This window comes from Euleptes europaea, chromosome 7, assembly GCF_029931775.1.
Source record: "Euleptes europaea isolate rEulEur1 chromosome 7, rEulEur1.hap1, whole genome shotgun sequence".
NCBI lineage: Eukaryota > Metazoa > Chordata > Lepidosauria > Squamata > Sphaerodactylidae > Euleptes > Euleptes europaea.
The window spans coordinates 34008159-34023992 of record NC_079318.1 but is presented as its reverse complement, the minus strand read 5'-3'; the positions used below and the strand labels follow the sequence as shown (position 1 = coordinate 34023992).

Sequence of the window (15834 nt, the reverse complement as noted above, 5' to 3'; positions counted from 1 at the left end):
TCTGAGACAGACCAACATGCTTTTTGATGTTCATAAACATTAAAGGCATTGGACTTGAGATGGACGATATGCTTTAACACTAGCTTCTCATCTTCAAGTAAGGAAGTGAACATTGTGAGCAGGGAAGCAAATTAAAGACTGGCAGAACAGTCTGATAGATGGATTTTGCCAAAGTGCTGAAGCCAATCAACAAATCTGTGGGGTGCCCACTTCTTATTTCCCCCCCTTATCTGGGCCTGTTTATAATTGCTAGATATTTTAAGTTAGTCCGCAGTCGTCTTCCAGAGGGGCCAAATGTAGAAGGTTTAAACCGAAATTTAAACTGTCCCTTTGTCTTTATTGCCTGTTTCTTAAGTGTATGTCATACCAATTTGCTGGAAATTGTAGTCTTTTTACATGCACATGTGTTTTATTGCATTCATTTAATGTTGCTCTGCAGCAGTGTCCAGTATTTAGTGTCACCAGACCCTTTAAAGCACTTTTTCTTGATCCTTTGCCTTGCCTAGGTGATACTTACTTGATTTATATTACGCTTGGCCATTTTTCCTTTCAACTTCTGTTGCAGTCTCAGTTGGTTGACCAATCTGTTTCATCCCGAGTTATCATACACTCTGTACCTACTCCCTCAAAGTCCCTTTTTTGAGAACAGGATGGTTCTTGTCCAAAGGGGGAGGGCAATTGTCATCAATTTCCCCCTTCTCACTGCTGATTTCCATGTCGTACATAATGGTATTCTATAGAGCTCTCTAATCCTTCCTCTCAAGAGCCAGTTTTTGAGGAGTGCAGGGGATCTGGAACAGGAGGGGGCAGGTCAGGGAAGATACGTTCTGTGAGGTCCTTTCGCTCAAACCCTGTAATATTCCCTGATTATCACCATCTGCTTTACTCTCTTGATCCTTTGGATTTGTCACCTCCATCTTGTTGAACATTTTATGGTCTCTTGCGTCTGTAGCTCCATTTATTTTTCTGTGGATCATTCATTTGGCACCAACGTGAATGTTTCTTCCATTCAGCTTGAAAACATGGTTTTGTGGTTTATGAACTCTTGACAGTCCAGTAATATGCTTATTTACTATTAAGTCGCACTGAACTCAGTGGAGCTTATTCTTAGTTAAGTGTGTGTGAGATTGCAGATTGAGAGGAATGCTGCTGTACATCAGGATTTGGTGATGGAAGGAAGAAAACGTGTGATCTTTGTGTGTGTATGGATTAACAGAGCAATGCTTAGTTCACACAATAAATAGAGACTTCTTTAAAGACACTGGAAGAGGCTAGTTTTTTAAATAAATTTCTTTAAAAGAAGTAAGCCTTTGCAGTGAATTCTTCTATATCTGTCATGCCACAAGTAATGCAACCAGAGATGAAAGGGAGTTATACCAAACCCATTTTGCTTCTCAGGCAACTCTGTGATCCTCCCCAAGTGTAGAGGGCGGGGAGGAATACCATTCTACAGGACCCTAGCAGAGGTGGCAGCAGTGCTTAGCTGTCCAAGATGTGAAGCCCATCGTCTGGGTGTGGAGCGCCAAATCCTGCACTTTTTCCCTCTATAATGTTGCAAGCAGAGAATGCTCCCACAGAACGTCGTATGTCCGCATTATAATAGAAACAGTCTTAGGTAAACAGATTGTAGACCATTAAAACTTCCTAAGTTGCACTTGGAAAATAGTTCCAATAATATAATCTTCTGAAAGTCGAAACTCCCTTTGTCAGGTACAAGTAGGTGCTACTGGACTCCCTCCAGTTTGGGTCTGGGTCTATAGTAGTTGAGAGATGCTGCCTTTGGATGCAGTCTTTGTATCCGCATGGTATTTGTATAAAATGTAGTTTGTAGAATTGGGTGTCACTATAACTCTTTGAGTTCGTCAAATATATAACAGGTAAAGAGAAAGTGTTCTCCGGGACCAATCATCTCGAAACATAAGTAAACTGGAAATTTAGTTGTGCCCTATGTAGCCGAAGTTTGTACTGTCATAATTTGAACTGTTTAAATGTGAGATGTATTCCTTGCATTATGTTTTTCAATCCTTGAACATCACAGTCAAAAAAAGACAGATGTACTTGGGGAGGAGAAATGTCTAGACTTGCAGTTTCTGTTGCATTCTGATACAGCAACATGCCCAGCTTCTCATTGAGTTCTTAGTCATTTTGAGCTCTCTTGTCCAATAATAAAAGAAATCCAGTCAAAGCTAAGCGTCTGTTCAAATGCTTGAGGATCACAAAAGGAGGACTAAAATATAATAGACTTTTAAGTAATTCAAAATTAAATTGACTGAGGAAGAAATACTTTCCACTCAGACCTGAACTGAGACAGTATTTGTAACTGTTCAGTAACTGCAGCCCTAAATAATTATTTTCTCCAAGGTTCTGAACAAATGAGACGGGAAGGTATTCTCAACTGCAGTGCTCTTAAGTTGTTGGCATAAAAATGTGTGTTATCAGTAGCTGCTGCCTCTTTCAATTCCAAAACAAATTAAATGACATAAAGAGGATGTTTCATTTGTTTTACTTTGTCTAGAAAAGGAAGACCAGTGTCTCATGCCTGAAGCCTGGAATGTGGACCAGGGAGTAATAACCAAACTGAAGGAACAATACAAAAAGGAGCGCAAGGGGAAAAAGGGGGTGAAGAGTAAGTGGAAAACATTGCATCTTAAGACCATAAATCCCGCCTCTCTCACTTCGCCAATATTATCTATCTTTCAATGTTTTCCTCAAACTACTTACTCTTTTACTTTGCTGCTCCTGACTGCTTTCCTGTTGTTCACCAATTTAAAAGGGGTGGAAATTAATGATATTCAAAATACAAAGCGGATTAGCTGAAGGGACACTGCTTTTATCCAGTTGGATAAAGTGGGAGAAAATTTTTTGATACAGCAATTAATAAACATATTTGGAAATCACAGAAAAAATTACACTTCTTGCTAAAGTATGTCCAAACCAGCTGAAGGTTTTACTTGAGCTATAAGATGATTCCCTCTAAACCAAGTAAGTAGGGTTACATGAAGTCACAAACTTTGTCAGCCCCGTTGGAGATATCTGATGACCTTTCTGTTTCTTCTTCTTTTCTCTCTCTTTTTTGTGGGGGCTCATAGGAAAAGTTGGATACTTGTACAGCTCTCTGTGCACACTTAGTAGTGTGTTATAAGCAAAAAGCAAGCCCATAATTTTGGGGGAAGGAAGCATATGCATACTGAAAACCTATAAAGAACAGTCCCACGGAGAAAATAAACCAGTGTGTAAAAACTGCGACAAAGGATCTTTGGTCTGGACATATTTTTAACCAGTAGTGGAAGTTGATAAATTAATTTCTACCCCTGTGTGTATTTAATGTTTGATACATGCAAACCATGCTGTCCTCATAATTTGAATGCAGGGCTCGAAATGGAAAAATATAAATCTTATCAGGCCTACTAGTAAAATCAGTCAGCCCATCTCAAACAACACTTTGTTATCTGAAGTTCAATTTTGATGCCAGGGAAACAGCTGGCTCAGTATTTGAAGTTTACTTTCTAGCCCTGCGTATCATACCTTTTTTTTTTTGTTACATCTCTTAAAATATAAATTTATTATTTGAAAGCTGTACTCAAAAATATGTCATGCAAGCTGTTTCGATATTTAACACAGTAGACGTGTTGTGAGAATATTTGTAGGTGTTGTAGGTGTTTCATGAAACCACTGCACATAATCAAGAGAAACAGTGGAAATTTGATAAAGCATTTGTAAGAAGATGCTTAATTTTAAAGAACTATCGCTGTGTGTTTGCAAAGTTGAAAAAAATGTAAGCTTCCCCCTATGAAGATAGGGTATACAATTATCTTATTAAGTGCTAACTTTTAACATGTTTCAGAGGTTATATCTGTAACAAGTTATACTGGTAGTGTAAGTTTTATTAAGCTTGCAGTATTTCTTAGTTGAACCTCATTCTATAATTGGAGCACTGTATCAACATGGAACAATGAAAAATATATTGTTAGGAATATTAAAAAGTACTCATTGGCAAAAGTCACACTTGACAGTGGAATTTGTTGTTCAGCTCTTAGGATTATTGTCCATTATTTGCTTACCAATTTTTGAAAAGATAGGGTCTTCACACTATCCAGCAATATTAAGAGTAGTATCTCTTATGGTCCTTTGGATGTGAGATCTGGGAAGTCTGTCTCTCCCCCCACCCCCACCCCAAATCATAAAGTCATCTTCAGAAGAGATGTAACTACTTTTCATTCTTCTAAAATGCTTCACGTAGTTTGCCTTCAGAACAATAATTGGGATATAGCCCACTTTTCTGGAACTGTACCTGGGATCTGCAGTTGTCGGCAGATCCCATACCCCTGCTCTAGTTTTTAAAATACTGAGGCTTCTGCCAGTTTGCCAAGTCAGCTGCGGCCTAGTCTGTCTTACAGGCTCCACTGCATATTGCTTGAAGATCCTTACTGTTGGTCTCAGCCAAGTCTCACCAGCTTTGGAAAGGGCATTAACAGCCCATGCGGAGGTACACTCATCCTTGTTTCTTCAGCTGCTGTTAACATCAGTGATAAAAAATCCTTTATTTAATTCCTCCTTGTCCACTTTGGATGGACAAAGATGACTTCTCACCCTTCTTGCATATATCTCTCAACAAGGCTCCCGAGCTTGGGGCTGTACTTTATAACTTGCAACGAATGTGAATGTATACAGCAAGTGGCACAGGCAGCAGCAATTTGTGGCACTTTGGGCCTTGGGGCATACAGTGGGAGGTAGGGTTGCCAACCTCCAGGTAGTAGCTGGAGATCTCCTGCTATTACAACTGATCTCCAGCCGACAGAGATCAGTTCACCTGGAGAAAATGGCTGCTTTGGCAATTGGACTCTATGGCATTGAAGTCCCTCCCCTCCCCAAACCTCGCCCTTCTCAGGCTCCGCCCCAAAAACCTCCTGCCAGTGGCAAAGAGGGACCTGGCAACCCTAGTGGGACTGCACAACTTGGATCCCTGCCACACTAACACCACCCACTAATCATGTACTGTAGCTCATCAGGGTTCAGTATGAACCTTATTCCCCTCCTTGACCAGGACTGGGAGGCGTCATATCTGTCAGGTCGCAGTATTTAAATGGTGGACTGTGTTAGTTTTGCACAGCTAGTTACTTACCAAGACAAAGACACGGGTCTATATGAACACTGTAACACTAATTAAAGTAGGACGCTTAGCAAAAGATTGGCCACCACAGGTACAGAAAACAGCTTCTTGCCTCCGTTATAAAACCAAAACATTAAATGTTTCTGGTTTAAGGCAAAGAGCTTTGGAGCTCTGTGACTCAGTTCTTCGATCACCTGTTGACCATTGCTGTCTGAATTAGTAGATTGTTTGTTTACAATCTTGGCTAGGCTTTCTGAACTGGAGACCTAAATGTTTCAATAAGAGCAGTTGATCAAAGACTAGAATTTGTTCTCCCTCTCCTCTTCACCAAGCACTGTTTCATGAACAGTTACTATTGCTCCTATGAATAAAAACAGTCAAGTAGCTTTTCGCCATTATTGGGATCAAGCATATGTTCAGGACAAATACTTTTTGAAGAGACACCAATTAATACATGTAATCTAGAGGAATTTAAAACTGATGAGTTGGCTTTATTGGATGCGGTTAAGAGTGGAAATCCAGAGTGGATTGGAAACCTGAATGTTGTGCTGTAACACTTCTATACTTTGAGTCTAATCAGTGATGAATGCACATGCCTATAGAATTTTGTATGTTTTGCAGGCAGTGATACAGTCTTGCAAAATCCTACGTAGTTTACTTGAAGCAAATATTAATTGTGCCTGGTTGTGATTTAGAATTGTTGTCATTTTGGCAGGGTTTGGGTAGTAAAACAGTTTTTCTGACTTGAAGAAAATTTCTGTGATTTTGCAAGGCTGTAGTGACAAGTCCTTGTAAAGTGTGTGAAGTACAGCCATGTTAGAATACACTTTAGAAATAGCTGTGTTATTTACTAGACTAGGACAAACAGTTATGGACTGTGGGTAAGACATTTTCCCATTCTTAATTAAACTTACAACAGGAAAAACTACCGAAGATATGTTTCAGCCTCAGTCCTATATAAAACAATCAAAACAGGGATGTGGGAAAATGATGGAGCAAAATGCAGGTAAGTGTTGAGAAGGGCATGGGTCTTCACCACATGTAGCTTCAGGGAGAACAAAACTGACTCTTGCTTGATTTGTTTTGCTTTTGTTTTTGTTCTAAATAATTGTCATATTCTTTAGACTGTGGCACGACCAAGCTAAAACAACCACACGAATGATTAATTTTGAGAAAGTTTCAGAACTTGTGCATAAAAATGTAATGCACATGTGTTTGCAATTTTTGGAAAAGTAAAAAACCATTTTATTTTATCGTTTGCTGTCAATTGCATTTATTTTACTTTGTCATGCGAGTCCATGAAATGTGTGTGCAGAATTTCAGTTGCATCCATCACTTCCTTTTTCAAGCATCTTATTTCATGGCATAAACTTAGTTTACTGCTGGCCACAAGGGCCCATTGATTTTATTTAGGATCTCATATGTTTGCTAAAGATAGCATCCATTGACAGTTGTCCGAATGACGTGTGTAATATAAATAGAATTACCATTAATAAAGTTTACATAAACCTTTGCTCCTTTTTGTGTTTTGGCCAGGGCCCAACAGGTCAAAACTGCAAGATATGCTTGCTAATTTGAGAGATGTTGATGATCTGCCCTCATTGCAACCATCAGTTGTACCACAAACTAGACCAAGTACTTCACGACTTATTGAACACGAGATCAACAGAACAGATGAAGGTCAGTACTGCATATGTGCGGGGGGGGGGGGGGCTTGTGCCTCAGCTGTTTAAAAGGGAAAAAATAGGAGCACCATACACCAGCCTCCCTAGAATCATTTATATTTTGGCCTTAAGATGCAGTTTGTACTTGATGTTGGTTCTAGGGTTGTGCAAAAAACAAATTCGGTAAATGTCAGGTTTGAGTTTATTGGGCCTGATTTTCCGGTAAACCCAAAATAAGCCAAATACCCATACCAGTAAATTCCGGTATTTGGCTTATTTTTGGGTTTACTGAAAAATTCAGGCCCATTATAGTCTATGGGGATTTTTTTCAAAGGTATAGGGGGCATTTTTGGAGGTAGAGTCCCAAAACATGCAGCATGGCTGCAAGGGACTCTCCTTAGATGGTCACCAAAGTTTGGTGAACTTTGGGACGGGGGTCCAATTTTATGGGCCCTCAAAGGTGTCGCCCCCATCCTGCAGGCATTTGCGAGCTGAGCTGTGTCCCATTGGTTTTCTTGTTCAAAAGTTCAGTATGCTGAGGACTGGCAGAAAGAGCCGATTCCAGGCTGGCACCTCAAATTCTGGGGGCTGCCTTAGTTTCTGGGTCACTTTGCATGATGTCCATGCAAATGAGCTAACAAATGGAGGAAAAAGGCTTAAATGCAAGCGAAATAAGGCACAGAAAGCATTCCTTTTGGTGGCAAATGACATCTTATGAGCAGTCCTTTATGGTGGTCATGAAAAATCTGATTGCCTCTGAGCAAAGGCAAATAGCCTATTCAGCTTTGGCTTTATCCCCAGGTTTTGGTATCCGGTAAACCTGAATCCCGAAAATTACTGAAATGGCTAATTTCGGGTTTATTTTCGGTTCGGGTTTATCGATATGCACAACCCTCATTGGTTCCCATACAAGCTTCTTCTTCTTAATTATCAAACTGTTGATTTGTAAATTGTTTCATTTTTATGATTTTATTGCAATTTTATAGTATTTATTATATCGATCATCATGTTGTGAGCTGCCCTGAGCCCGGCCTTCGCTGGGGAGTGAGGGCGGGATAGAAAACTAAATAAAATAAATAAAAATAATACCCAATAAAAGGCAACACTTTTGTAAATTAGCACCCCCACATGCCCCTGGGATTTTGGTGATCATGATGGCTTTCAAGTTGCTGCAGTGCAGCTCCCACATGGATGTGCCCCACATAAATCATGCCTCTACTTGAGCAGTGCCTCTCCAAACTGCTTATAACAAGATTAAAGATGGTTTTTAAAAGACAAAATGTTACTTAGCAACACTTTGAAACGTAGATTTTCTTTCTTCCTTTCTTGGAACATTTTCTTCCATTCCATATTTGTTTAACTGAACTGCTAGGTGACAGTTTTTCTACTGTATTGGTGAGGGCCTAGCATGAAAGGAATCCCCTGTGTTAAATGGACTTTCAAAGTGGTCCGTCACATTTTTTTGATGTTCACATCATTAGATTAAAAATGATTTGCATCCAATGAGCCACAAGCAGACCTCTGCTCACAACAGAAATTTCTCACCTCTTCCTTCCTATTGCAACCCACTGCACCCCCTTCCCAAATGCTGTGGGATTCAGGAGACCCCCAGGAACAGCATGGGATATGCTGTGAGGGTGCACAGTGGGAGGGGAGAGTCAGTTAGAGTTGCCCACTCCCCTCCTGTCCTGGGATGGGCTCAGAGCCGACCCAGAACTCGCTCCAGGGCCCCCCCCCCGTCCACACTCACCTCCGGTCCGGCGGGGAGCGGAGCGCGACATGGGAGGTCCTGGCAAGCCGCGGGACCGGGCCGGCGGCTCGGACACGCGAGGGCCGCGTCGGGGGGGTGGGTTGAGACCCCGACGGGCGGCGCCCGAGTGTCGGCCGCGGGCAGGCCCAGCGCCGCAGCCCGGCCCGACGACGCCGCGGCGGCCCCGGCGGGCAGAGAAGAGGCAGAGAGGCACACCGTCGCGAGGGCCCCTGCTGGCTGGCCGTGCCGGCCTTGGGAAAGGGGCAGACGGGGGTTCAGGGAGCAAGCGGCGCCCAGACAGGGGGGAGGAGGCGCGTCCCCGCAAGGGGGCCAAGGGCAGCCGCAACCCCCGGACGGGGGAAGAGCACGGAGGAGCAGACTCCGAGCTCCCCGGCCAGCTCGGGAGGAAGGAAAGGAGAAGGGTGGGGCCGGAACTAGGAAGTCCTTATAAGGTAGGAGAAGGACGGGGCGGGAGGATATAAGGAGAGAGGGAGCGGAGGCCGAGGAGGAGTGAGGAGGCCAGTGTTGGGCGTGCTGCAGGGCTGGTGCAAGCTCTGCAAATTACCACGCTGGCTGACACAGCAGGCGAGGACAGCTCAGACTCGCCTGCTGAGTGGTCTGAGGCCGAGGAAGCTCCTCTCGAACAGATAGCGAGGGCCTCATCGAGGACGGACCCCCGGACCCCGGGCCAAAGTCCTCACAAAGTGGTGGAGAATGCGGGCATAGCCCCGCCCCCAAGACTGCCTCCGCCCCACCTGCCGACTCCTCCAGGCTGGAAGAGTGGGAAGAATGTGTTACGGCCTCCCCTTTTGAAGCTTCCCCCGCAGAGAGAGACAGCAGGAGGAGTCATAGGTGTGATGGAGCCTATTACCCCCGCTACAGCCCCGGGAGCAGCCACGACGGGGACCCCGGCTCAGGTGGCCCCAGTGGATATGCAACAATTAGGTCAATGGTTAGTGGAGCAGCAGGGCCGCCTGGTGCAAGATTTAACTCGGCAACATCAAGAGGCACAACGAGTCTTGATGAGAGACATGGCACAACAACATCAGGAGGCGCAGGCCGCCCTGGTGCGAGACGTATGTCGGGCCATGCAGGAAGAGCGCAACACTACCAACCCAAGCAACCCGGGTCCAACAGCTCCGGCAGGTCGTATGCCCGCTATTCCCCTAGCCAAACTAGGACCCGAGGACGAGATAGACGGGTACCTAGAAGCATTTGAGAGGACGGCAGAAGCGTCAGGGTGGCCTAAGGAGCGGTGGTCGTACATCTTGGGCCCTTATCTAACCGGCGAAGCCCAGGCCGCCCTCGGAATTGCCTAAAGAAGACAGTGCCGATTATGATCAACTGAAAACAGCAATACTCGATCGGTACGAGATCTCGGACTCCTATCGACAAAAATTCCGCACTATGACTTGGAAGAAGGGAGGTCGCCCCCGGGCCTTCGTAATAGCTCTTAAAGACGCGGCTTACAGGTTGAAGCCCACGGTCCCTGAGAGCAAGGCCATAGTGGAGCAGGTGGTCCTCGATCAGCTGATCCAAGTAGTGCCAGCTAGAGCAAGGGAGTGGCTTCACTACAACAAACCGGAGACACTAACAGATGCCACGCGCCTCCTAGAGAACGCACTGGCCCCGGATCTCCGAGAAGTTGGAAAAGAAGAGCCAAAGGGAGAAATCCGGCCTAAAGGATTGCCCGAGGGCAACAAGCCGAACCGAGCTCGGCTCATCCCTCGGATTCCCTCCGTGACAGGGCCAAGACCCCGGTGGGTTCCTCCCCTTTCCGTAGGGAGAGGCGAAAAGTCACCCGGGGGAGGAGCCAGCCAGGAAGCAAAAGCAGAGGCGCTCGGTAGAGGGGCTAGGGGCCCCGGGCCTTGCTTCACGTGTGGCCAATGGGGCCATTTCCGAAAGGATTGCCCCATGATGGAGTGTGACTTGGGGTGGGAGGAAACATTGCAGGCCACCACCTCGGGTGACCGTCCAGCCCCATTGACGTCCACCGTGATGATCAATGGCCAAATGGCCACGGCTCTACTAGACAATGGGTCATCCTTGTCCATGGCCTTGTCAACACTGCTGGCGCCAGAGTTACCAGCAGTGCGCCAAGCGCGTGTAGCCTGCTTCCACCAGCACGTGGAGGAGTACCCCGTAGTGCAGACGGTCTTGGCCTGGAACGGAAACAACTACTCAGTGGAGCTGGCCCGGGTCCGGGCGTTACCTTACCCGGTGCTGATAGGACGAGACGCACCATGCTTCTCGACAATGGTCCAGGCCGCCATCGAGTTTCGGGAGCGGGCTGCCCCTGAGTTAGTGCGGGCCCTCGAGGAGGACCCGGATCCCGACACAGAAACCCAACCCGAGCCAGAGGGGCACGGAGACCCACACACAGTCAAAGCAGTGGCTCAGAGGTGGGCCGGAGAACCGTCATTTCTCCACGACCAAGCGACAGATGCGACCTTGGAGGCATCTCGGAAACTGGTAGCGGTGAGTGAAGGGGTCGTTCAAGACCGCCGAGCAGCGCAGTTACCCCGAATAATGCAAGAAAATGGAGCGTGGTATAGGGTGGTGGGCAAAAATGGTCAAGAAGTAAAGCAGCTCTTGGTTCCTAAACCCTATCGAGAGCGGTTACTCCGGTTGAGCCACGACCATTCCTGGGTGGGACACCAAGGGGTGAAAAACACCCTGGCCCGTCTGGAGGCTTGGTTCTTTTGGCCAGCCATCTCCCGGGAAGTAAAGGGGTTCTGTCGCTCCTGTCCCCTATACCAGAGATTGGACGGGAGGGCAGCCCCGCGAGCCCCACTATGCCCAGTGCCCATAATCAACACACCCTTTGATAGAGTCGCCATGGACTTTATTGGACCCCTCCCTAGAACCCGGGGTTTCGCTTTGTACTCGTGTTGATGGATTACGCCATGCGGTATCCCGAGGCTATCCCATTGCGTACGATGCAGGCATCAGGGGTGTGCAGGGCCCTAGTACGTTTCTTTTCCCAGGTCGGACTGCCTCGCGAGATAATTTTGAGTTGTTATACGGCCGACGGCCCCGAGGCATCTTGGAGGTGGTAGAGGGGCAGTGGGTCCAGACACCCGACCAGCCAGGGTTAGAAGCACCTGAGTATATGCGCCAACTCCGAGAACGACTCCAAACAGCTCGCGAGTTGGCCACGTGCAATTTAGAGAAGGCCCAGCTAGACCAAAAGAGGTATTATGACCGAGGGACTCAAGAACGACACGTGGCCGTTGGATCGCAAGTGTTGGTCAACAGGCGGGTGTTTGGATTGGCAGCCAGAGACCCTTGGCGAGGTCCGTTTGAAGTCACCAGGGTTTTAGGACCCACGTCGTATGAGGTGGAAATGCGGGGCCACACGTCGTCAATGTAAGAAAACCCATATTAATGACCTGAAAGAGTGGACGGGACGGCAGGTGGAGGGAGACGTAAGGGATTGCCACTTGGGCGAGGAGCCTCTCGAGTTAACAGAGGGAGAGTTGCCGTGGGCACATCAGGGTCCACCTGCTGGACAACCCCACATCAATGACGGACTCTCCACACCGCAGGTCCAACAAATACGGGAGCTCCTAGCCAAAAGCCCTCCAGTGCTCTCCACAACCCCAGGCCGTACCTCCTGGGTAGAACATGCAGTCCGCACTCCCCCAGGTCAAGTCGCTCGAACAGTTTGGCGCCCTGTTCCACGGCGGCGTTGGGAGGAAGTCAACCGCGAAGTTGAGAAAATGCTAGCCCTGGGAGTGATCAAGCCTTCCCAGAGCACCTGGCGCAGCCCCATCGTCCTGGTGCCTAAACCGGATGGCACCACCAGGTTCTGTGTGGACTACCGTGAAGTAAATAAAATCGCGCAGTTCGATGCATACCCCATGCCTCGGGCGGATCTCCTGATTGATCAGTTAGGGGCTGCCCAGTTTTTATCAGCTCTCGATCTCACCAAGGGATATTGGCAGATCCCAATGAGACCAGGGGATGAAGAAAAGACCGCCTTTGCCACCCCTGCCGGTCTCTTCCACTTCAAAGTCATGCCCTTTGGACTTCATGGTGCCGCAGCCACTTTCCAACGGTTGGTCGACCAGGTCTTGGCCCAATGTCAGGGATTTTCCTTGGCGTACATTGACGACATTATTATCTTTAGTCCCGACTGGAACACCCACCTTCTCCATCTCACGAAGGTGTTGGCGGCATTAGATGCGGCGGGCCTGAAGGCCAACCCAAGCAAAAGCCACGTAGGGTTCCGAGAGCTACGATACTTGGAATACGTCGTCGGAAAAGGACAGTTACGGCCCCTCCCCGAGAAGGTAGTGTCTTTAGAAGAGACTCCGCGGCCACGCACCAAGAAGCAGCTGCGGCGGTTCTTTGGGCTGGTGGGGTACTATAGTAAATTCATTCCGCACTTCGCGACTCGGGCCAGTCCTCTGACTGACGGCCTCCGGAAAGATCAACCGAATTGCTTACCCTGGTCGGACGACCAGAGCCACGCCTTTGAGGATCTCCGCCGGGCCTTGTTGAGTTCCCCGGTCTTGCGAAATCCCGACTTCCATCGGCCGTTTATCGTGCAAACTGATGCGTCGTCCACCGGCCTGGGCCCGGTCCTCGCACAGGAATTCGACGGACAGGAGCATCCCATTCTGTTCTTGATGCGTAAATTGCTACCAGCGGAACGGAAGTATGCCACGGTCGAACAGGAAGCCCTGGCCGTGAAATGGGCCATCGGGGCCTTGCAGTATTACCTGGATAATAACCACTTCGTCCTTGTCACAGATCATGCCCCGTTGTTATGGTTGAGTCACATGAAGGACCATAATGCCCATGTACTGAGGTGGTATCTCTCTCTCCTCCCTTTTAGTTTCATCGTGCAACACCGCCCCGGGAAGCAGATGATAACCGCCGACTACCTGTCACGAGTCCACGAAGAAGTCAGCAGGACCTGTGGACTTTCGCCAAGAGGGGGTGTGTGTCCTGGGACGGGCTCAGAGCCGACCCAGGACTCGCTCCAGGGCCCCCCCCGTCCACACTCACCTCCGGTCCGGCGGGGGGCGGAGCGCGACACGGGAGGTCCCGGCAAGCCGCGGGACCGGGCCGGCGGCTCGGGCCCGCGAGGGCCGCGTCGGGGGGGCAGGTCGAGACCCCGACGGGCGGCGCCCGAGTGTCGACCGCGGGCAGGCCCAGCGCCGCAACCCGGCCCTACGCCGCCGCGGCGTCCCCGGCGGGCAGAGAAGAGGCGGAGAGGCACACCGTCGCGAGGGCCCCTGCTGGCTGGCCGTGCCGGCCTTGGGAAAGGGGCAGACGGGGGTTCAGGGAGCAAGCGGCACCCAGACAGGGGGGAGGAGGCGCGTCCCCGCAAGGGGGCCAAGGGCAGCCGCAACCCCCGGACGGGGGAAGAGCACGGAGGAGCAGCCTCCGAGCTCCCCGGCCAGCTCGGGAGGAAGGAAAGGAGAAGGGTGGGGCCGGAACTAGGAAGTCCTTATAAGGTAGGAGAAGGATGGGGCGGGAGGATATAAGGAGAGAGGGAGCGGAGGCCGAGGAGGAGTGAGGAGGCCAGTGTTGTGCGTGCTGCAGGGCTGGTGCAAGCTCTGCAAATTACCACGCTGGCCGACACAGCAGGCGAGGACAGCTCAGACTCGCCTGCTGAGTGGTCTGAGGCCGAGGAAGCTCCTCTCGAACGGATAGCGAGGGCCTCATTGAGGACGGACCCCCAGACCCCGGGCCAAAGTCCTCACACCTCCATTTGAAGAAGTGGCCTCCTATCTGCGGAAAACAAATATTGAATACAGCCCAGTGTATTTATTTTTGAGTGGAACTTGCTATTCTGTATATTGTTGAAGGCTTTCACGGTTTAGAGTTCATCGGTTCTTGTAGGTTATCTGGTCTGTGCGACCGTGCTGGCGAAACGTCAGGAAAGAAAATACCAAGACCATGGTCACACAGACTGGATAACCTACAAGAACCGTTGCTATTCTGTATTCTGGATTAGGTGTCAACATTGGTGCTTGGTGTGTTTACATGGGGATGAGAGGCCATTTCACTTTTTCACTTGTGTCACTTTCCCACCAAAAATTGCTGCCCTCAAGCTGCTGGATAAAATTGTGCAAGTATTTGTGGGCAAGCAGTGTGAAAAGGAAGAGTTAAGTCTGTTTCTCTTTAATCAAAGGTATAAAAGGGGAGGGGATTTAAGAACTGTTTAATGTGCCCATTAAAAAATTCCCTCTTTCTTCTTCCCTCTTGCAAAGCTGTTTATTCACCAAACTTGCTCTGATACAGGGAGAGAAGGAACTCTGTTCACTTTCCCCTTTTTGCTACAGCCCCCAATGCCAGATATCATTACTTCCCAGTTTTTCTTCTAACCCTCAGTAGAAGTTTTACGGTGGGTGTAGGTATATGCTGGGGGAATGGAAAAGCAGGAAAGATCCGCTTCCATAATTTCCCCCTGTTCTTGAGAACTTTGGTTTAACCTGTTACGTTTTGATTTTGTTAATACAAGAATGTATGTTTTTGTTTTTTGTCTAAGACCCTTATTAGTCAAGATCTTTTCCCTAGAGTGTAATGGCTCTAAAAGTTTCTGCTCTGTTATTTGTGCAGTTCTATACTGTTGCCTCTTTTGTATCTAATTGTGTTGAGGGTTTCTGAGGCATATGCATTTAAAAAGTCTATTTTTGGCAAGTATCTGATCTTTTATTCTTCATAAACCTTTTCTGATGAGGTTACCAAACTGAATTTCCCAGAAAGATTATGCAGACAACAATGTATTACACAGCTTTGGGAACTATGGAGTACTTATATTTTCTCTTTCAGTGGAAGCTTTAACGTTCCCTCCTTCATCTGGAAAATCTTTTATTATGGGAACAGATGAGGCCCTTGAAAGTGAACTTGGTCTTGGAGAATTGGCAGGTCTCACAGTAGCGAATGAGGCAGATTCACTGACATATGATGTAAGTTGTTTTTTACAGTGTGCTCTTTTCCACTTGTCAGTTTTTAAGAATTGTATGTCCTGTCATCAAAGACTAGTTGACAAATGATGTTATCAAATACTTTATAGTTGCTGCTCATAAAAGACATGCCTTCCGTGCTCTAGCATCCAAGCGTTTCCCCTCTTCACTTGGTGAGAGGGCAGATTTGTACATAGTCTTTCTGGTCATGCAAAATGATTAAGTGGTTCAGTCTGTTGAAGTCAATAGGCAAGGTAGAAGAGCTTAGAAGAAGCTTTCCCCCTGCCTAGTAATAAACATGGGGTGGATCCCGCAATCTGCTCAGATAAGGATTGTTAGTCTTCCCTGCTTTCCATCTCCCCCCCTCCCCCCGGGAAAGTTGATTCC

The 15834-nt window shown here is 47.7% G+C and overlaps 1 protein-coding gene across 1 annotated transcript in view; it reads left to right on the top strand.

Moving 5' to 3' along the window:
* STRN (striatin) overlaps positions 1 to 15834 on the top strand; it is a 57254-nt gene that overhangs the window by 30758 nt on the left and 10662 nt on the right. The window contains exons 8-10 of the mRNA XM_056852827.1: positions 2516 to 2626; positions 6647 to 6790; positions 15314 to 15450. Of these exons, the coding sequence (XP_056708805.1) occupies positions 2516 to 2626; positions 6647 to 6790; positions 15314 to 15450 (392 nt within the window). The remainder of the gene's footprint in view (positions 1 to 2515; positions 2627 to 6646; positions 6791 to 15313; positions 15451 to 15834) is intronic.